General features: G+C 34.1%; 1 protein-coding gene across 2 annotated transcripts in view; it reads left to right on the top strand.

Moving 5' to 3' along the window:
- LOC125027135 (protein Hook homolog 3-like) overlaps positions 1–21053 on the top strand; it is a 149149-nt gene extending 128096 nt beyond the window's left edge. The window contains exons 13-18 of one of the 2 annotated variants that reach the window (XM_047616120.1): positions 13121–13272; positions 13543–13748; positions 13877–13948; positions 14993–15120; positions 17713–17771; positions 19810–21053. In XM_047616120.1, coding sequence (XP_047472076.1) covers positions 13121–13272; positions 13543–13748; positions 13877–13948; positions 14993–15120; positions 17713–17731 — 577 coding nt within the window. In that variant the 3' untranslated portion in view covers positions 17732–17771; positions 19810–21053. The remainder of the gene's footprint in view (positions 1–13120; positions 13273–13542; positions 13749–13876; positions 13949–14992; positions 15121–17712; positions 17772–19809) is intronic. The other variant, XM_047616034.1, reaches the window with a different exon arrangement.
- The last annotated feature ends 1049 nt before the right edge of the window (positions 21054–22102 follow it).

Below are 22102 nucleotides of genomic sequence, written 5' to 3'. Positions count from 1 at the left end.
GTCTACAACCCCACCATCCAACTCCACTTTCTCCCTTCTTGATGCATACTTCAGTGTTGACCCAAACAGGAAAATGAAGTTGTTTAAGAGAAATTTAAAATGGGCTAGTGAGTCAGACTTACTAATTTTAAGACAGCCAAAAGGGCTTGTTCCTGCTAATTTTTTATCTTCAACACTACCACTAAAACAGCCTAGATCACTTCCTCCCTTGACGGTCCCTTCGTTCACTTCTTTTGCCACCCAGACTTCTAAAGAGAGCCCTATTGTTATCCGTCACATTCATGAATTCAAAATGTCTCCTTCACCTACCAATGAGGATAGTGGATGCTGCCGTACTTCTCCCAGCAGCTGTGAAGGTTGTGAAGACAGTGGTTGTCCAGGGGGCCATTCACCAGACTATTCAGGAACTCTGGACTCTGGTGTTTCTGGAATTTATTGTGGTACATTGGAGTCCGGAGTTTCAGGTGTGTTCAGGTGTTTAAGCCCAGTAATTCCTTCAATTGTTGAAGAATGCACAACTCATCATGTTAGTGACATTTTACCAGCACTTGGGGGTCAGAGACTTTCTTCTCCTGGAGTGATGCATCACTCTCACCCAGCACATACATCCTGTATGCACTGCTGTTCCCCACATGCCTCTCATGGTGAGGATAATGGTGAAGTTAGTGGTAGAGAAAATGGTAGAGTTTGCTGTATCTCCCCTCTCCCCCCACCAAGACCTCACACAGTTTGTTCATATTCTTCCCCATATCACTATCAGAATCCAAGTTCTCCTACACCACCATCTCTTCTTCCAACTTTACCTGGTTCTCCACCCCTCTCACCACTTCCTACTTGTTCTCCTCTCACTCTTATTACCTCTTCCTTTTGCACTGCAAGCACTGAAACATCTCAACAAAATGTAGTATCAGGTCTTTCTTACAAACCAGCAAAGGAAGGAGTGATACATTCATTCACTTTGAGTACATCACCCACTCCTGTTTCTTCATACAGCAACCCAGGCCCATTCCCAGTGTCATCTCCTCAGGGCCGTAGGTCAAGCTCAGGGTTTTCTCGAACATCACTTCCTCCTGAATCCCCCACACCACACAACTCTCCACGATTGCCAAACAGTATAAATGCTACTCGTAGCAGGGCCAATAAAACATCATTAATAACCACTGCACTTGCTGACCAAAATGTTAGTTTGCTTGATGTACCAGTTGCACAGTCAGTGCTGGTTGGAAGAGCCTCTGCTCAGGAAAAGGGACAAAAATCACCTGAAAGAAATGTACATCAGGACAAAAATGACAAGCAGCTGGAAGATGAACCTCTTTTCAGTGAAACTGATAAACATTGTTCTGATAATCATAGAAATGCAGAAGAGATTAGTTTTCAGTGTTCATCAGATTCTAGTGAATCATCCACAAAGCATAAAAAGTCTCAGAAAGAAAGCTACCCAGTGACAATAACCAAAAAAAATTATCAGTTGCCAGAAAAGAAAAACAGCATCCCAAGAGGAAAGGTTTTAGACAGTCCTTCACGATTGAAGAGCACTGTCCCAGCAAATGAAATTAAAGAACAAGAAGATATTGTTGATAAAAGTATCCCAAGAAGCCCAAAGCCATCCCTTGCCCAGGAAAAGAAACCACAGGCCAATTCTGGAGTAGGAAGCCTGCCTGTTACCAAATTAAACACTGATAAAACAGTATTAAGAAACCTTCCAAAAGAAGTCAAAGTGCCTGTTTCTGCTGAAAGAAAGAGCTCACCATATGTAAATAAATCAAGGGTTCCAACTTCTGTAGGCACGAATAATAAGGGAAGTCAGTCTCCCAAGGTTAGTTTGAACTCCAGGAACAGCTCTCCTGGAGTGTCAAAGGAAAATGCAGCAGATCCTGTGCCTAGTAGCAAAGTCAACAATCATGTCAAATTCCGTGAACCTATAGTCAGTCAGGTTAACCAAAATGAGCATCCAACAAACATGAAAAATTATTCTCCAATGTCCCCAAGAGAGAGAATGTCATCACCACCCAAGTCAACAGTATTAGCAGCCAATCAATCTAAAGCTGCAGTTCCAGTAACAAGCAAGGCAAGAACTCCAGTACCTGTTGTGGGTCAAGCAAGATCAGTTCCAGTAACCAGCCAGCCATCAAGATCTAACTCAACATCAAAAGAAAAGAAGAATCCACCAGTAAAACTTCTAAGTGACACACTGTTCACTCGCTTTGTTGTCTCTCCTGAATATGAGAAAATGTTTAGCAAGGAAAGATTCACATCTGACACTGATACAGACTTGGATACTTTAGAGCGTAAATTGACTTTTGGTATGTATGATGCTCCTCTTGTCAGTTCTGAATCATGTACGTCAATAAGTCCTGATGATGCTGATGAAGATCCATCTGCAACTGAATATTACACAGATGCTGAAACTGGAGAGTATAACCCAAATCAATATAAAGCAAACATTGATGACAACAAGAGTCTGAGCAATCTTATCAATGAAAACCACCAGACTGCAGCAAATGATGTCGAGGATGAAGATGAGGCTGCATCATTGGTTCGGACGTACAGTTTCTTTCGCAAACAGAGCAAGCTAAAGAAACAGAGAAAATCTCAAAGTAAAGAAGTACCAGCACCTATGACTGGTGGAGTTATCAAGCCGAAGAACAGGACAGCAAAGCATGTAGTGGCAGAGACGTTCAATGCTATGTTTACCCTGTGCACTCCATAATTAGTTTTTTTGAGCTGGAATACACATCTGACGAGATGGTCAGCATTTTCTCTTTAGAACTCCCACAAACTCTCATGTAAGATGCTGTCTCAAATTTGATGTTGTATTTATGCAACTAACCTTGATTGGCGAGCTGTTGCTAAGTATTTAATGACATCCAAGCAGAAATGTAAGGCCACATTTGAGTTGATCTCTTCTTCAAAATTTTTTTCCTTCTAGTCACATAACTTTTGGATGGCAGCATGCTTGTTTCTAACAAGGAAATATATCTTTAATACAGAAACTCATAGTCTTCATATTTTTTATATTTATGAAGTTGAATGAAATAGTAAGCCTGGCTTACTAGCGCCCATAAAACTAGTCATGTATGGTTTGTTTTAATTTCGAGCCATATGGTGCTCGTTGCATTTCTACTAGGCAATTTTATCAAACTGCAGTATTGTGCCAAACATAGACTTAATGTTACATCAATGCCTACCCTAGGTAACTTTAGTTCATATTTTGTGTTAGTTGTTTCTGCTCCCAAGACACTTGTGATTTAATGATGTAAGTCTTTACTATTTATTCCTTCCATGTGCATACTAATGAATACCTCTTATGTTTATCTAACAGTTCAAGAGATTTGACTTAATTTTTATTGACTGCTTTTGTTTTTAAGGAGCTGGATAGGTCTTAAGGGTAAAGGGCCACCTACCCTTAATTTATCACTTTGTCTCCAAAGGTTACCTAGGGTATGCATCATGTTGCACACTCACTTTGTTGAATGTAAAGTTAGTAGATACATGTGCAATTTATGAATATTTAGGAGCTTATGTGAGCTTAGTATCTTTTTGCTTTCTAGCCTAGAATGCAAGTATCATGTGATATAAGAGATACTGCAATTGCTTTTCAGTTATCATTAACAAAGTATCTTTGTTGTATGACTAATTTCTTTTCTTATTAAGTATGAGTTTAATTTTAAGTATCATACTGTTTTTCATTATATTTCATAATGGCAGCAGTTATACAGAACCCATTTCTATATGGAGATGATATTCATTATCTTTATGATGTCCTCTGTATAGTGAGCTTTACAAGATTACTGTACATGGCTCAGTATTGGTAATGTGGGGTCTTCTATTGCTGATTCTCTGATGTATTTGATAAATACAGAACAATTGACAAGATCTGCTTGTCTGATGCAGGTTGAAATAGCCATATAGTTTAAAGTATTTTTTGTGGCCCAAGCAGTTGTAAGAAATTGGATTTGTGCCAGTTTTTTTCTGTAAAAATATGGATAGAAAATGATTAGATGAGGACGGACATGTGAAATGTGACACCTACTAACAAGTCCCATGTGGCCAACTTTGTGCACACTTGGATCTCTAAAATTAGGTTTGTCCTTCATCTCTAGGTTTCATATCAGACAGATCAGTGTTCTAGTCATGTAGATGATAGGTAGGTGCATGTAGTGAATACTTTTGTGCAATATTTATTTGTATTTTAATTTATTTTCATATATTACAGTAAAACCCACAAAACTCAGTTAGGAAGACATTATACCTAGCCAGTTGTCTTTAGGTTTGGGAAGATACCCCAGGCATCCTGTGTTGTATCTGTTGGTATTCTTTATTTAAAATTCAGTTAAGCATTTTAGTTTTAGTGTCAAGTGTCTCTTATATTCTGAGAGTTTTTAGTATTTGGGAATAGAATGCACAGTAATAGAATGCCAGAAAAAAATCTGTCTCATGTTCATTTCTGTAGCATGAGTGGAATGCTAAAAGGATAAATAAATAATGGAACATGCACACTATTAGAACAAGTATAGTGAACATCACACTAGAACACTTAAGATGGTGCTGATATGATGCTAGAGAGGTTGGCTTTACATATTCAGATTTTTTTCCCTTTTATTTTTATTATTATCATTATTTTACATGATTTTTTTGCTGGAATGTGCGACCAAACATAATGAGTGTGTACTTGCTTGCTACTTGTAGCATGACAGTCAGTTGTTGCATGTGAACTACAAACTACCCCTTACCTTACCTACCAGCACATTGATTTTTATACTCTCACTTTAATCACAAGTAACTGAATAATTTTGAGTTGTTATGTTTTTATTTACATTATTAATGTTTTTCAAGGTTACTTAGTATATGTGAAGAGGATGACGACAGTTTGTGTTGCTGTTGGCTTGTTCTGTCTGTTTTGCTAATGGGTTGAGCTAATATCTTGTATTGGAGTTGAGGGTTGATGATTAGGACGTTATTTTTAATTTAATTAGTTCATCAATTTTATTTGAGAACTTAAAGTGAATATGTTTTTAACATGTCCAACAATTTCTTGAAAATTATTGCACGACAGTAATTTTGATAAAGTCAGTTGCAAGATAATAGGGTAAAGATTTTTTTTTTTTTTTGCTATAAAAGTTTCAAATGTATCTGTGAATCCAGAATTATGAATTAGTCTTAATATTTTGTTTACTGCAAGTGAAAAATGTGTCTGCATATCATATTTATATTGATATAAATGTTTATATTCTGATAATGCCATCATCATTTTGTTTTTGATATACAGCTACATTTGAGCGCATAGATTGCATATGTTTATGTTTGATAATGTAGAACATAGTCTGATACTGTATATAAACACAGCAGGCAGTGTGTGTGAAGAATCAGTCTTAATATTATCAATGTTTTACAAAACCTTTTTATTTATGAGTAAACAAGAAGTTACACACGTCCTAATGTGATTTTTGTTAAATTGTGGTATTTGAACAATTTACCAGTGTTGACTTTTAAGGACAAGTACCTTAGATACAGTTCTGAATGGGCACAGTTAAGAGTCGTCAATATGCATATTTTGTTGTTGTGAAGCTCAGCAAGCCCTAGCAATCCTGTCCCTTTGTCTGTCACAAGCATCCTCAGTTTTCCTTTGCAGAAAGCTGAGCAATTGCTCTTTTAGATTAACTGGTAGAGGTAAGAGGTTCAGTTTGTAGTAGTCCCAACTGCTAGGTGTGCATTATTTTTTTTTTTTTATATATATATATACATAATTTACATTATTTTGCATCTTTTTTATATACTTCGTTTTTAAGTTCTATTTTAACTATTAATGTATAAAACCCCAAAATACAATTGATAATTGTGATTAATTCTGAGTTGTTTTATTTAATCATACCCTACCTCGGGGTTGCTTGGGCTTGTTTGCTTGTTTGCTTACTGCACCTGTTCTCTTGCTGTGCTCCAACTCATCTTTTCTTGCATACTAACTGTCTGTCCTGTCTGTGTTGTCACTCTAATAACTAAGGCTACTTTTCAAAGTAAATAGGAATGATTGTTTGGAAGGTGCATGAAATATATATAAATATATTTATGTATAACTATGTGTATATCTGTATATATGTATATGTATATATGTATATGTATATATGTATATGTAATAATGTATATGCCTTTAAATGTTTATGTATGTACATGTCTGTATATACATACATATATGTAAGTATGTGTTTATATATGTATATGTATTATATGTGTGTACATGTGTATGCATATGTATATATATATGTATACATATATATACATACATACATATATACTTACATATACATATGAATACATATATACACATACATATATACATATATACATGCAGTATATGCATAAACATATGCATATTTGTAAGTATTTATGTTCTATGTGTTTAAATAATGACTGATATTCTGGTGACTTTAAGATTTAAATTTTGTGTATGTGTGTATTTCTTTAACCATAGATTTAAGGTCCTTAATTAATTTCATAATATATGATTGCTGTTCTCTTAGTCATTAGTAGTATATTAACATAGGTTTTTGCAGAAGTATTGTACTGGAACATAGTACATATTAATTTGCTTGCTGTCATAGAAGTTATTATGAAGGAATTTGTGTTTTGATTCTTCAAGTTTGATGCAGTATGAAATGTTGATGGTATCAACTCAAAGGTAATGTATTAGTGAAAATGCTTAATTGCTTTGATCAGGAGTAGAATTGAAGTAATTTGATATCTTGAAAGAGCAGTAGTGAACTTTTCTGAACTTGCTATTTCCAGCCTTTTCTTTATATGATATGTCTCTATGTGAATGTATAAGGTCATACAAGAAGATGACTGAAAAGATATTCAGTTCAGTTTCCTCACTCTGGTTAAGAGAACTACCTCGGAAAAAAAAAAACCCCAAATATTAATAAATGAAAAATAAAACAGAAAATATTATAGTGAACTGTTTATGAATGATTACTAGATTTATGAAAATGTAAGGAAATGCTTAAAATATTTACTTATATAACTGTGTGTCATAGAAAATGATGGTATCTGAACAGAAAATTTCTCAGATAAAGTTTACAAAAAGGAGATGTGAAAATTGACAACTCAACAGGTACTAGAACCAACCAATGTACCCACTTACCTACCTACCTACCTACCTACCTACCTACCTACCTACCTACCTACCTACCTACCTACCTACCTACCTACCTACCTACCTACCTACCTACCTACCTACCTACCTACCTACCTACCTACTTACCTACTTACCTACTTACCTACTTACCTACCTACCTACCTACCTACCTACCTACCTACCTACCTACCTACCTACCTACCTACCTACCTACCTACCTACCTACCTACCTATACACATATACACATATACACACATTTGTGAATATATACACTGCTTTTCTCCAGAGACCAGTATCTTTTGTAATATTTTTATCTTGAGTCATTTTCTCTGTAGCACTATACAGATGATTAATGATATTCATAATAGTCTGAATAATAGTATGGAGAGGAAATATAAATGAAAAAGGTGCATTAGAGGAGTGGTGATATTGAAAATTACTACATTTTTAATATATTTGTCTTTGTACCACTGTTTAACCTGCTCATGGTAGAATGGTGGAAAAATTAAAGTTTGGTGAGGCAGAGGTGTGCTGCTTTGTCCTGGACTCTTCTCTGGCTCATAGCTGGGCTCCTGAGGCATCCTCCCAGCTGCCGGTACCCGGGTGTATAACGTGATTAGGTGTTGCCCGGCATCAGTGAAATCTTTGTAATAATGGAAGATGGAAATGTGGTACAGTTTGTCCTATTAACTATACAAAAGGTTATATGTTGCTCCTGTGTACAGTAATTTATATGGAAATCTTACTGTTTTATTTGGAAGTGTATATGTGAGGAAATAATATACATGAAAGTACCTGGGAAGTGTGAAATGGGCTGCTTCTGGCAGACTGCGTCTTTATGAATCATTCCATGGTTGAATCAGTTTTCATTGGAACATGATGGCAGTACAGTTGGGGAGACTAATCTTTGGATATCATTGAATATCTTAATTTGAGAAATGATATTCATCTTTATTTTGTCATCATTAAGGTGGTAGAAGAACGTGATTATACATTATGGTGTAATTCTAGAGCTTCTTTAGGATGTAACAAAAAGCTTCAGTTTTGTTCTAGTGATCAGCAAGTTTTGGTCTGGTTGATATATAATACCTACAAAATGTAAATATTTTGTGTTCATTTCCTTTTGAACTTTTAAAGTGAAAGAACTACTGCTTGAGAAGAAATATTAGAAACTGGTGAAATGACTAAGTATTTTTGAAGCATGAATTAGTTCTCACTGATGTAAATTTGTATCAAAGGAAGGAAATATATCACAAGGTTCTATGGCCATGAGCATCAATTTACCCGGTTTATGGAGGTAATATAGGCAGCTGTTGGTACGAAAATGGTTTGGGTAATTGTACCACAAAGAGTGTAACAACATTAAGAGGACTGGAAACAAATGTATAAATACTTCTAACTTTCTGTGATTGGTTGGAGTTGTTGATTACCTGTATACAGCTAATAAAAACAAGTCTAGTTAATATAGTCTGAAACAGAAACTGGTGTCAAAGATGGAAGGAAACCTGAGGTACCCATACAAAACTTTATTTCATCTGGTGAATCAAGGTCAGGAATTGTGTGGTAGTGTTTGTGGTGTTATTTTAAGATGTTCTTTTGGTATATAAGAGTAACAGTATATTATAATACTTATTTGTACTTTTGAGATATAAGGTGCTGAATTGTGTGCATAAGATATCAAACATGCAAATCTGTGCTAATCAAGATAAGACACACAGCTTTTTCCTCTTTTGTTTGGTGCACAAGTTTTTCTTTCAGTGGAAATTCTTCCTGATGATGCTATTGCTACATTTGCAATAGAAAGTGGAACACATTTCGTGCTGTACAACCCACCCTACAAAACAAGCTAAAAATATTGATCTCTTCTCCATCTCTTCTCACTCGCCAAGCCATTCAGGATATGTGTACTGAATGGAGAAGTGTTATCTTACCTTACACGCATTTTACTGATAAGGAAAGTACATCTTTGGAAGGTACTAAGATCTTAGCACTCTAATATATCATCTGGCTTAAAATTGGTTATAAAACAATGCTATTGAGAACAAGTGAAACAAATTTAGAAGCTGTTGATGATTTGTGCATAATGAGGAAGGCTGAGTATTATACAGGAGTATTGATTGTGGTGAGTGGCAAGCACTCAAGAACCTGTAATATAAAATGCTATTTTTTACTGATTTCAAGGAAAAATGAGAGGACAGTTTCAGCAGAAGAGAGCATATGATATGGTCACTAATGGATTAGTCTTTCAGATACCTCAGTAATTTATGAGTATGTAAGAAAAGTTTTATGTCTGCAATATCAAAAAGGGTATAGGAGCATTTTGATATTGTTTGTTAGGGGTTCAAGACCTATATAAGAAAATATGCAAGAGCTTTAAAAAGAAACTCCCGTGGAAAGAACAAGGGATATTGGTTTAATGCACCTCACTGAATAACAGTTAGCAGGTAGAAAAAAGGTCGATTTCAATGATGTGGTGACATTTTTATGTAATGTTGAGTACTTGGCATGCATTAATTCCCAATAATGTTGAACAAGAATAAATTAAATCATCATCTACAATAACAGAGTGTAAGAATAAATATCAGAGCCTGTCATTGGACTAGGCTGTAAGGAGCAGGAAACTGAACTTGAGGTTATTTAGTTTTGTTGTGAATGTTTTTATTTCCTAATGGAAGCTTGCATCTGTTTTTCCTCATAATGAGGACACTGATATAATTGCATTTATTCCTGAAGTTGTACACATCAGTGTGGCTAAGAGACACGTGATCAAAATTTGAAAAGAAAGTGAAACAAGAAGAAAGAGAATTTAATTGGTTATAACTAGTATTCAGTGTGTTTCTTCAATGGGTAATTCCCCCAACATGTAAGTTTGATTTACTGTTGTGATACTGCATAACAGTAGTATTGGCTCTTGAATAGAGAGCTTGTGTGTAAAATGATAAGACACATATGAATGTTACTTGAATTTAAAAGGAACAGAGGGCTCTATCATCACCAGATTAATAGTTCCCAAGCATGAAAGAAAACCATTACACGTACTTTTCAGATAACACAACAGCAAAACATAAACAGAAAAATATATTGTCATATCCTAGCATATGGTTACTGGAAAGCATCCTTTGGGAAAGCATCGTTTGGTACACATAAACAACTTTCTCTTATTAAATGAATGGGTCTTGGGCAGTATGAAAGTTGCAACACAACTTTATCCAAAAATGAAAGTTTGCTTCTTTTTTTTCTAGCAATTGAAGATTGAAACGATAATTGAAAGATATGTTCACCCTACTAAATGGATAAAAATGTTATGAAAATGCCATGGTATGACCAAAAGAATTCTGCAGAAAGATTATTAAAAAATATTGGAAGATATATACATGCTGTAGAAAACAGTTCTTCGAAGCATTGTATCATGCTGAAAAGGAGGTTTTTTTTGTCTGATATTACCAGTGAATAAAAAACTATTTTTTTTCTTACTGAGTTTGTATGAGAAGGATTATACAACAGTGTAAGGTGTTTTTGAAGGGAAGTATTTGAAAAAAAATCGAGAATTATGAAATTTATAGAAACTATGAAACAGATGGATACAAAATTGCATTATTGTATTCTTACATGCTATAAAGTGTAATGAACAGGAGTGTTTAACATATGGCACTTGAACTGCATGAGGCCCATCACATGAATGTGGTCCACAGCCTATTTGCTGCTCCCGCTATACCTGATTATGTTTTTTTTTTTTTTTTTTTTTTTGTTGTCTCTCTTAAGAGTATCACTTATATGTCTAATGGCACATTGCTCAAGTGTTCTGATGAAATGAAAAAGTTTCTTGAGTAAATACTCAGTGGAATTGTATCAGTGAAAGAACAGTAATCCTAGGTATGAAGAGATACGTTTATTGTTTATTTATGGCATGAAGGATGCTACTGTGCATTGACTGGAGATAAAGAAACCTGCGTTGTTTGCTGTTAAAGGCTCTTAGTGGGTATGTGAATTGACTAAATCTACCTTTCATATCTGTCATAAAACAGCCCCTGAACTTCTCAGTTGTATATGATTTGGCCGCCGGCATGCAGTCTGTTAATTTTATATAGCCTACTATAGTAAAACAGGTGGAAACCAATTTTTCTTAACTAGCTATGAAAAGAAGAAAGTAAGAATTACCAGTTCAGTGGTTTCTTCCTGAAAAAGGGGTGGAAATCTGCAAAAAGGCCTAAACTGGTGGAGCCTCTAGAGGTTGTGAAGAGCTTTACCTAAGATGATGGCACCACATGTGAATATGGAAAATTGTATTGCCTATTTGTACAAAATTACCAAATAACGTTTCTGCAAAGAAATGCATAATGGATTAATATGTGTTTTTGGATGTGAAATGCATCCAAATAAAGAGGGGAAAAAAGTGATCCAACAAAAAGAAGGTGAAAACACAAGTTTGATTTTAGCTCATAAGAAGTATTTGAATAGCAGTGTTGATATCTGGTAGGTATTTACTTATATATATGAAAAGTATCACTATAACACAGGCATTGATTGAATGCTGTAGGTTTGAACTATGGATTTAGGACATTCCTTATATTTTCTTTAAGATACTTTCATATATGTGAATACCAAAATTTTACTTTGATGATCTATGTTGACCATGGCATAATGCTCTAATGGATAGCATTACCATGTCAGAAAATCCAAATTTATTTACAGGAGAATGCTCATGTAAATGCCAAAAGTAGAGGTTGTCACATATTCTTTATCCTAGGAAAAATACAGTGGATAATGAATATTAATTATTGTATCTGTGGTAAGGCTTAATATCTGGTGACAGGATTACAAACACAGAAAACAAATATTATTCATGTATCTCTTGGGCAGCTTTGGCAATATTTATGTACGTTTATAGCATGATGCTTCCTTCATAGATGTTTTTTTCACGAACATTTTTTTATATTGACTTGATTACACCATTGAAAGACCTAAAAGAATCTCTACAGCCAAGGAAGTAAAATGTGTACTCCTATGCAGTTGATTTGTAGTGTCCTTCAAGGCAGAATTACATGTACAATGATTTCTACATTTCAGATCTCAGGAGTTCATGAGATTTATTTTGGTGAAAATGGAAGAAAAGATTTTCTTTTTGATGTCTATGTGTGTGCTGTATGCATGCATGGGTGTGTATACAGTCTATGGTATCTCAGTTCTCAAATGCACTTGAGTTGAAATTCAAATGCAGAGGCAAATGTTATGAATATGTACAAATATGTGCACAGGCTGTAACTGATATTTTTTATGACTGATATCTGGCAAACTTTTTTTTAATGAATTCTTGAGTATTTGATTTGAATATGTTTTCTTTCTGCAGGGAGTTTACCTTTACTTATTATTATTTTGTCTTTTTTTAAAACTGCAGATAAATTTTTGCCTTGATTTTTTTTTGTGTGTGTGAGGCTTGTCTCTTTCCAGGTAATACTGTGCATTTTCTATTTTGCTTCTTATTTATTACAGGTTTCTTATGAGTTTGAAGAAGCCAGGGTTGGTGGTTTAAAAATGCACATGATGTAGGGGTGTTGTGTCCATGAGTTGCTTTTTGTTATTTTTTTCAGTTAAAAGGTTATACTGATGAGTATAGTCATCAGGTAGAGCTAGACTTCTGAGCTAGTAAGGATGACAACATTTCCTTCTGTTATAGTAGGTGTAGAGAAGATGGGAAGACAGTAAATGTCCTTTTATCTGTGTAGAAAGGTGCTATTTATAGAGAATGAACAGAAGGAATGTACAAAGAATTTTTTTTCCACATGTATATTTTATTATATTGAAAATATGATCTAAGAATAGAGAGAGGAAACTGACAATGAAATCTGCTTCATAGAATGTTGAAGAGACAGAAACATTTCCAGGGTAACTTTTCTCTTTAGGTCTACCAATGTTTTTTGACCTGAAAATTGAAATACCTTTTTGAACCCAGAATCTTTAGCTTACACTTGACTTGAACCTCCTGGCAGACAACTGAATCATCGCATTATGGAGCTAGAGAGTGAGGTGGAAGAGGCAAAGGCATCATCAGTTATGGCTCCTATGGCCATGGCTGCAGCATCACCATCAAGGTCTTCAGGAGGAAAGAATGGTGATTTAGATAGAAAGATGGCAGAACAAAGTAAGTTTGTATTTCATCCTCTCCTGTTTAGAAATACTTTATACCTTTTTAGGAGGTATCTGAATTTGAAAGTTATAAGAGGTTTATGTTTGTCGCATAAGATTGAAAAAGCTGGTTTATTTTAATGATTTTTCAGAACCTATTTACATTACCTATTCTATACCCAGACATGTTATGTGTATCTCCTCATATTACACAGTATGGAGTGTGACTAAAGTATTACTAATACTTATGTATTAGTGTGATGTTAATATATCCCTCTTGTAAAAGGTGAGAGGATTGCATCACTGGAAGAAAGTCTTGCAAAGAAGGAGAGTGAGATGGCAGCCATGGAAGAGAGGTACAAAAAATATCTTGGGAAGGCCAAGTCTGTCATCAAGACACTTGACCCCAAGCACAACCCAGCTCTTGTTCCTGATGTCTCAAACCTCAGGTCGACCATCCACGAAAAGGAGCGCATTATTGAGAATTTGGAGGTGAGAGTGAGAGAGCAGTTTAAAAGGGTTACAAAATATATTTTCTTTCAAATTCTTTTCATACTCACCAGGATGGATCATAGGCAGTACTATAAGGAATGTCAACTTAATTTGGAATTTAATTTCAGCGTGAAAATGAGAAGACCAAAATGATACGTGATATGGAAGAAAAGCTGATTACCACTGCCTTCTACAATTTTGTAAGTTGAGAGAAAAGACTTGAGGGCTAAAGTCATATCCAAATTTCTGTAGTTTCATTTTTGCACTCTATTTATTTATTAATAATTATTGTTATTGTTATTATTATTATTATTATTTTTTTTTGTATTTTAAAGATTTAGGGATCAAGATCAAGGAAAAGTGTAAACAGGTTATTTAGGACTAGTAATAGACTCCTTGGTGACCAATCACTCATGGAGCCTTCACTGTATATGCACAATGGAGAACCTAAAATTACATTCGACATGGCCTGTAATCATTCCATTTGCATGCAATGGATTTGATAGAAACATGTTAGACCCAGGTGCCTTGCTGCCTCCACAAAATGGCCCAAAATCCAGGCATTAGGCTTACGTGAGTGGCGTCTCTCCTGGGTGTATGGCTTGTAGATTTGACCAACACAAACTGTTGTGTTCAGTGTCAAGACTCTTTGGTTGCCTTTTGCAGTGTTATTATCTCTTTTGTGCATAATATTTTTTTTGCTTTTTTGCCATATTTCAAAGTCTATATTTCTCATTTTGATATACTGTATCAAAATGGTAATAGAGTGTTTTCCTTGCACAGACACCATATCATCTTTCTAGGTAGTTTATAACTCTGTGAAATAACAATAACAATAAGTATCATTTTGTTATTTTGTGTTATTTTTGTATTTTCCTAATATTCAGTTTTCTGTAATATTCCCTATACCACTGGTCATCAAAAGTACTAAGAATCATGAGTATGGAAATAGTATATTCCCTGGTGCTGATGCTCTTCAGTTATGGCTCTTGGATGATACATTCCACACTCAGTTACCGATGGAAATAATCCTAGAGCTCCTTCCTAATTGAGTTGAATTACCCTGACCGCATATTCCTGTCACCTGGCCCTCAGCCAAAAAAATTTCATGATGTCACCTGGATGCAAGGGATAATATAAACTTAGTTTTCATACCTTCACCTTTATTAAGTATAAGATAATTTTTTGCAGTGGGTTTTGATCAGTAGTATCATAGTGAACAATGGATTTGATTTTGCTTTCAGGGCATGCAAATGCATAGGCAGATGATAAATCAGCGGCTCACCACAATGGACCAGGGTCAGTCCTTCCTCTCACGCCAGCGCCAGGCATCTTCCCGTCGTGTCCCCATGGGTAGCAATGTTGGCAACAGGTTTGAAACATAATTTTTTATTGTGGTTGAATCCCTTTGCAAGCTTTGTAACTACTAAGTAAGCAACATTTACTACGAGAAGTTATACTCAGGCCTTTTATTTTGAGTGTCAGGAGAGAAAAAGAGCTGTACTTTTCTCCAGAAAGCTTTGATATTTAGGCATTTACTTGTGACTGTGAGTGCCTAGCTTGAAGTGATACTATGAGAGAGAAAAATATGAATGTAAGAGTTTCTTTTCCATTTGTAAATTACCATTATTCAGATTTTGTAGTAGCCCTTTCAATTACAAATAAATGCTAATAAGAAAATGAGAATACATTCCTTTGTCCAGATTATTACTGAGAGAACAGGATGTATTTTATTATTAGTGTACTTACATTTGCTGTTGAAATGTGCCTTTTTATGCTGTCTAGGGAATACAGGGAGGAACAGCCAAACTAAGTTCTCAGAGTTGTATAGATATCAGTATAAAGTTGTATTTCTTTTATTGCCAGAGCTTACCGTAATTGCCATAACACATAATTTCAAAATGTTAATAATTGATATTAACACTTATTTGATGTGAAAAATGGAATCTTTATTAGCAACTATAAGTAAAAAAGAGTTTCTGCATCCATGTTTATACTTACATTGATACATGTGCATTCACACACACATGATACATCAAATATGAAGAGTGATATGTGATATATATTATGTAATATTTAATGGAAGATTTAAGAAATACAAAAGCTAAAGCACAAATGTTTATACAAGTTTGTCTGAATGCATCTTGCATAAGTAGTTTTATTTACTGCATGGCATTATATTCCTTGAATACAGATTTTTGGAAATTTGTATAAAATGAACATACATTTTAGAGCTTCTCTTTGTAGAGAATCAAAAGATACTGGGACCTCACTTGACTCTATATCAAACAGAAGAAGATTTTCTTGTGGTTGAACAATGTTATATTCAGTGAGTTTTTAGTTTTACTCTGTCTGAATTTCACGTTGGCATTGTGATTTTTATTTTATTTTGAAAATTTTATCTAAATGAAGTGTATAATAAACAGGAGGTCTGCAGTTTGAGGCACCCTTATGTATTATGTTTCACTAAAATTTATGTTCATTTCTGTAGTGTCTGAAGATTGCTTTATCCTTCACAGTATAACCAAGTACTTGACAGATATTGCTTTGTTATGATGCTGCACTTTTTGCTCATATATTTTTGGAATTCAGATACACAATAATACTATTTTTAGTGCTTATTTGTTCTATTTATTTGGTGAGATTTTATCTTCCTTTGTCTCATCTAATGCTGTTATAAGTATTTATGGAAACTGCATAAGATTATTCTTAATATCATGCATAACTATAAATGTTTTGACATGTTTATAATAGGAAGGTTGTCATACTAACCATGTATACACAAGAATTGCAACATTCACAGATCCGAAACTGCAGTGCCAAGCGTATTCAACTATGCAAAATGTATGTCTGAAAACAGCATCTATAGGCTGTGGTCAGTACAGGTTGAGAGAATAATAAAAAAATAAAAAATCATAATAGAATTACAGTGATAAAGATGATGATAATAACTGATTTATTAAAGATGTTAATAGTGATGTTTATAATTATCATTACTATTCTAGTAATTATTATTACTATTCTTATAACTGCCATTATGGTTTTATGGTGGTAGTCATTGTAACAACAATAATATTGATAAGAGTAAGAACATGATGATAATGGCAATGTAATAAGTAATTATTACAGCAAAGAAAAGCTAAAAATACTGATAATGATAACAATAATAATTGTAAAAGTAACAGCAGTAGTACTACTAAGAATGATAATGATAAAATCAATAATGATAATGGTAATGATGACAATGGTAAAATTAATAATGATAATGATGTGATGATAATAACGATCATAATAACAATAATAATAATAATAATAATAATATTAACATTAATAATATTGATAATAATAATAATAATAATGATAATGATATGATATGATAATAATAACGATCATAATAATAATAATAATAATAATAATAATAATAATAATAATAATAATAATAATAATAATAATATTAACTTTAGTAATATTGATAATAATAATAATAATAATAATGATAATGATACTAATAAGAAAAATAAAATGATAATGATAAAGTAATAGTAATAAATAAGAACTTTCTTTCTGTGGGTATGGAGCAAACTCTAGATAATCTGTCCATTTTCTGAGTGATGTTATGTTATTTGTCATCTGGAGAGGCCAGGGAGAAGCTAGATCCTGTTTGTCACTGTCTGGTACCAAAACTTGAAACAGATCAGGCCTGTGTTTTACGGCACAAGTGTAAATGTTAATACTGTGGTATACATGGTTACGACACCTTTAACCAATTGATGCCAAGATAGAGTACGTACATACATTCCATATCCTCTGTGACTGCAGAGTACAATGAGTAAAGTTAGGGTGCTAATGAATTTGAACTCCAGAATGTATGAGCAATGCTGTGGAAATTGCTTTTCCAGAAGTGCAAGTACTTGTTTGCATAATTTTTGACTTGAAAGTAACCCTTATTTTATGTGCGTTTCAGTGAGTTTTATGACTATTAGCGACAGCGATTGTGTGGTTCGCGCCCCATCCCCATGCATGGTTAGTAAGTTGTGTCGACAAGTTGCATGTGTCGATACACATACATATTATGTATGTATACCTACCTGAATATTGAATATATTTTTACCTAGATTAGTTTATTGAAGATTAGTGATTCATTCCTTGATTATTTTTTTCATAAGGTTTGCTTAGAATGTTATAAATATCTTTTAAAATGTAATCTGATATATATTTAGATATCAGTATAAAAAGTATTAGTTTTAGGTGTGGATAATATTTTCTTTATTATCCAAAATTTTAGATTCTTTCTCTTTCATCTTAATGTGATTTAGTAAAAGTGATTTAATTTGAATCATATTAGTACATATTATCATTTTTTTCTATTTTTAGTAATGAAAGAATTATATATTTGAAGATGTTTAACAAATGAGGTTATACTGCATTATGCCTGTAGTTCATATGAGTGAGTTGATTACCAAAAACTTTCATGATGCCTTGTCATAAAACTCCCAATTATCTTCTTTTACCGGACCCTTTTAGCATTTCCTCTGCTTCATGTATCCTCTTGTCAATTTGCCTTTAGCTTGCTCTTACTTCCTCGGACAATCCACTCATTTTCGAGGGAATTCCAATCATGGTATTAATATAACATCTCATTCAAGAGTTTTGCCTGCCTGTACTGTTATGATCATTACAGGTGAAATGCTTATGGTTTAATGAATGATACAGAGTATGGTTTTGAATTTTTGTGTTAAGATTATTAATATTGTGGCCCTTTCCATTATTCGTAACTCAAATCTCAGTTGCTTAGTTGGTTATAAGAGAAAGTCCATTAAATCATTATTCTCCTAGAAGTAATTATGCTTAGGCAAGTGGATATTCATATCTTAAAAACATGTCCTTTAAAGAGAGTAGAATGTGGAAACCAGTGGTAAAAGATTGCCTTAACAAAATTATATAGGATCATGCAAGGTGCTACTGAATTAACCTTTCAGAAAAAAGAGAGTTGAGGAAAGCTGTTCCTAGTAGTGGAGGAATTACTTCACAGGCTTAGAGTGTTGTAATTCTTTTATAAGAACGAGGACTCAGGGGAACACATTAATTAATAGCGCTGATCCATGCATACGTCATCAGTACATGTGTTTTTGAGAAGGTCGTACAAACATACCAGAACAAGTGGCTGATTGATGTATTGAGTATGGAGTGTCGAGGTTTACAAACAAAGGGAAACAAGCCTGAACTTATCAAACAGTTAGTCTTGTCACTTTCGTGTATGTTTCATGCCACTATTGTCTTGACAGGTCTAGATTTATTAATCAAAACAAAATTATACCTCAGAATAAAACCAAATTCATACAAAATATCGTTGTTAATGGACCCAGTCCATATAGGCTTTCCCATTATAACTTGTATGAACAAGATTTACGTCTTTAGTCTTTACTGACTATACTCTGTGAATGTACATTATGTATCAGGCTGTGATCTGTATCAAGATGCATATATGGTTGATCTTTATAATGACTGTCAGTCTTGCATTTGCCATAACAGCAATGCTTTGTTGCACCAACTTTTTCAGTTTCATCTTTGTTTTGTTTTTCCTGCCTTTTGTCCGCTATAAGCGGGCTTTTGGCCTCACAACTGGTGCATTTATTAAATCACTGAGTACGCTTGTCTTTCAAGATTTTTTCTGTCATACAGAAATCACCTTTAAGGTTTAAAAAGGCTTAAATTTATCGATCGGCTCGCTGTCTTTATTTACTGCTAATGCCAATATTTGTACGACATGTCAATCTATTTTAAACACGGAAGCTGGTGTGCGGATCAGCGCTATTGAATCAGTTGTATATATGTATATGCAATGTAGCTAATTGACATTTGACATATTTCATGTGATATTGTGAAATATTATCTTGGAATATAGAATACTCATTTCAAATCATGAAGTGGACTGTAAAGCACCATAAAATAAAGAATGGGATTGTAGAATTTTTCATGTTACCACATTTTTATTTAATTTTTTTTATCACAATCCTATATATCTGATAGATACTAATAATTTTCTCCCTCCATCTTCCAGACATACTCCGTCCAGTAGTCAGTTTGAAGACATGCGGATCAGCTGACTCCGTGTGTGTTCGTAGTACAGAATAGATAGTATTATACAATCAAATCTTTCAAATTAGGATATCAATGTGATAAATAAAATTTCTGTATTTTCAGCAAAGTATTGAATTTTACAGCAAAGGAATTAATGAATGGTAAACAAGCATGTTTAAAATGACATAATTAAATATATTGTTTCTTTACTTTTTCCAAAATTGATTCTCAATGTAATACTGAGACAGCAAAATGAGTTGGAGTAAAATATGAAAAGGATGGGCATTGATTGAACCCCTTTTAATTTCTGAATCGTACTTTGGTTCTATAAAGTTGTAGTTAGCCTTTAAATATGTTACTTTAGTTACAAAACGAGTTTAGTTAGCACCTCACCATGGAGAATTTCTGCACAGGGTGTTGGCACACAAATTAATGACAGAGAGCAATAATATATCTAACCTGCACAAAATTTGTAGACTGATTCTGTGCCTGTGCTCCAAAATGTTACCTTTGGGGGGAGTCTAGAAAAGACACTGACCAAAGAATGATGGGACGATTCTTTCATAGCAACAGTGTATATCAATTTTCATTCTGATGATGTGTGTTAAGTGATTATTAGTGTATTATTATTATTTTTTTTTTGTATGAAGTAATTAAAAAAAAAAATACGATTCATGTGCTTTAATCAAGCAGCATTGTTGCACAAACTTATTTCACATTTTTAAATTTTACAAGCTTGAATTACACCATGTAAATTTGTTCTATGTTGTGTATGTTGCATAATATTGAAGAGTATATGAAAATGGTACTTATAAATGACATGTACTCATATAAATGTGATATCTGAAAGTAAATGTTGAGTTAATAATTTGGAGATATACTTACATGAGCATACCAAGTGTCCAAAATGTATTTTGTAAGTAACTGATGTAGAGGTGTGGGAATCTTTTTTTTTTTTTTTTTTAAGTGTAAACAGTGTCCCTGTTATAAACTTCTCCATATGTTTAACAATTTTATTTTAAGTCTTTTGTTCTATATACTTGGATAGATACTAAATTTTCAGTTACTTGGGAAGATGGCAAACCATATATATGGCATCAGGATATGAAGTGCTGTCATTTAAATGCAGGTTATTCATGCCTTCCTACTTTAGGTTTTAAGGTTAAGCTATTGGTTAGGTTTTATAATGTAGAAAAGTCTAAATAAATAAACATTAGTTATCTAGCCAAATCTTTATTTACCTAAAGCCAAATATTAACCCATTTCTGCTGGGAACGGCATGCATGTATCAACCACATCCACTGTGATTTTAGTTTAGTAATTATGTTTATACTTAGATGGCTCCACGAGTGCTTAGACATCAAGGAGTCCATTTTTAATTCTGCATATCTGTTTCTTTGATTTTCAGAAATATTATTTTTAATTTCTTATTGCTCGTAGTAATGTAACCCACTAGGGATGATTCCTTTGGAGTGCTGTACACCCTACTTTCTGGGTGGCTCATATACGGGCAAGTGGCTGCTGCTGGGAACCCCTGCCCAGTTTTATACCCTATTTATAGCCTTGGGATGATATTGAAGTTTATGCTTTTGAGAACTGAACACGATGTTTTGCGTGCTTGTAAAGCTAAAATGCAATCTGAACACTTGTTGCAATGGTTGGAAGTTTTAGTGTAGAGTCCAGACTCTATTGTAATGCCAGGTGTGTTACTCTCAGTAACATATTTGTTGACATATTGTGAGGGTAAATCAGAGTTTTAACAAAAAAAAAATGTTTTGCGTGCACTGCATTACAAGGTGGCATGCCATGCCTCAAATCACCCATAGGTGCATAGTCCAATGTCACAATTAGTCTTCAAATCTTGTAGACCTTCAACCTGAACCTCGCCCACTTGGTTGGGTTGTAGGTCTTGAAGCCAAGCTGTCCACAGAACTTCCACAACAATTCGTCGATGGTGATGAACTGTGCTGGGATGAATGTCGCCCAAAATGAGTCCACGAGCTTGGGGAGTGGTAATTGGGGAGTTTCACCTTCCCCATTACCATGCGGAAACAAAGGTATGCCATAACCTCCTGCCTGGATGTGTACATCCAATTCCTCATGTAAGGGGAGGCAGCAGGAGGGTGGGTAACCACATACCTGTGGGAGTGTAAAAGTAAAACAAGTAATACATTCTGACTGCTCAATGTAAGAGAAATCTTTGAAATCCATGATGGTGGGGAACATTGTCTCTGTGTTGCCAAATGAACTTCTTGCTCCCTGGATCATTCCTT

The sequence above is a fragment of the Penaeus chinensis genome, chromosome 1 (genome assembly GCF_019202785.1).
Source record: "Penaeus chinensis breed Huanghai No. 1 chromosome 1, ASM1920278v2, whole genome shotgun sequence".
Classification (NCBI taxonomy): domain Eukaryota; kingdom Metazoa; phylum Arthropoda; class Malacostraca; order Decapoda; family Penaeidae; genus Penaeus; species Penaeus chinensis.
The sequence above is the reverse complement of the archived record's forward strand: the minus strand, read 5'-3'. Positions and strand labels throughout refer to the sequence as shown.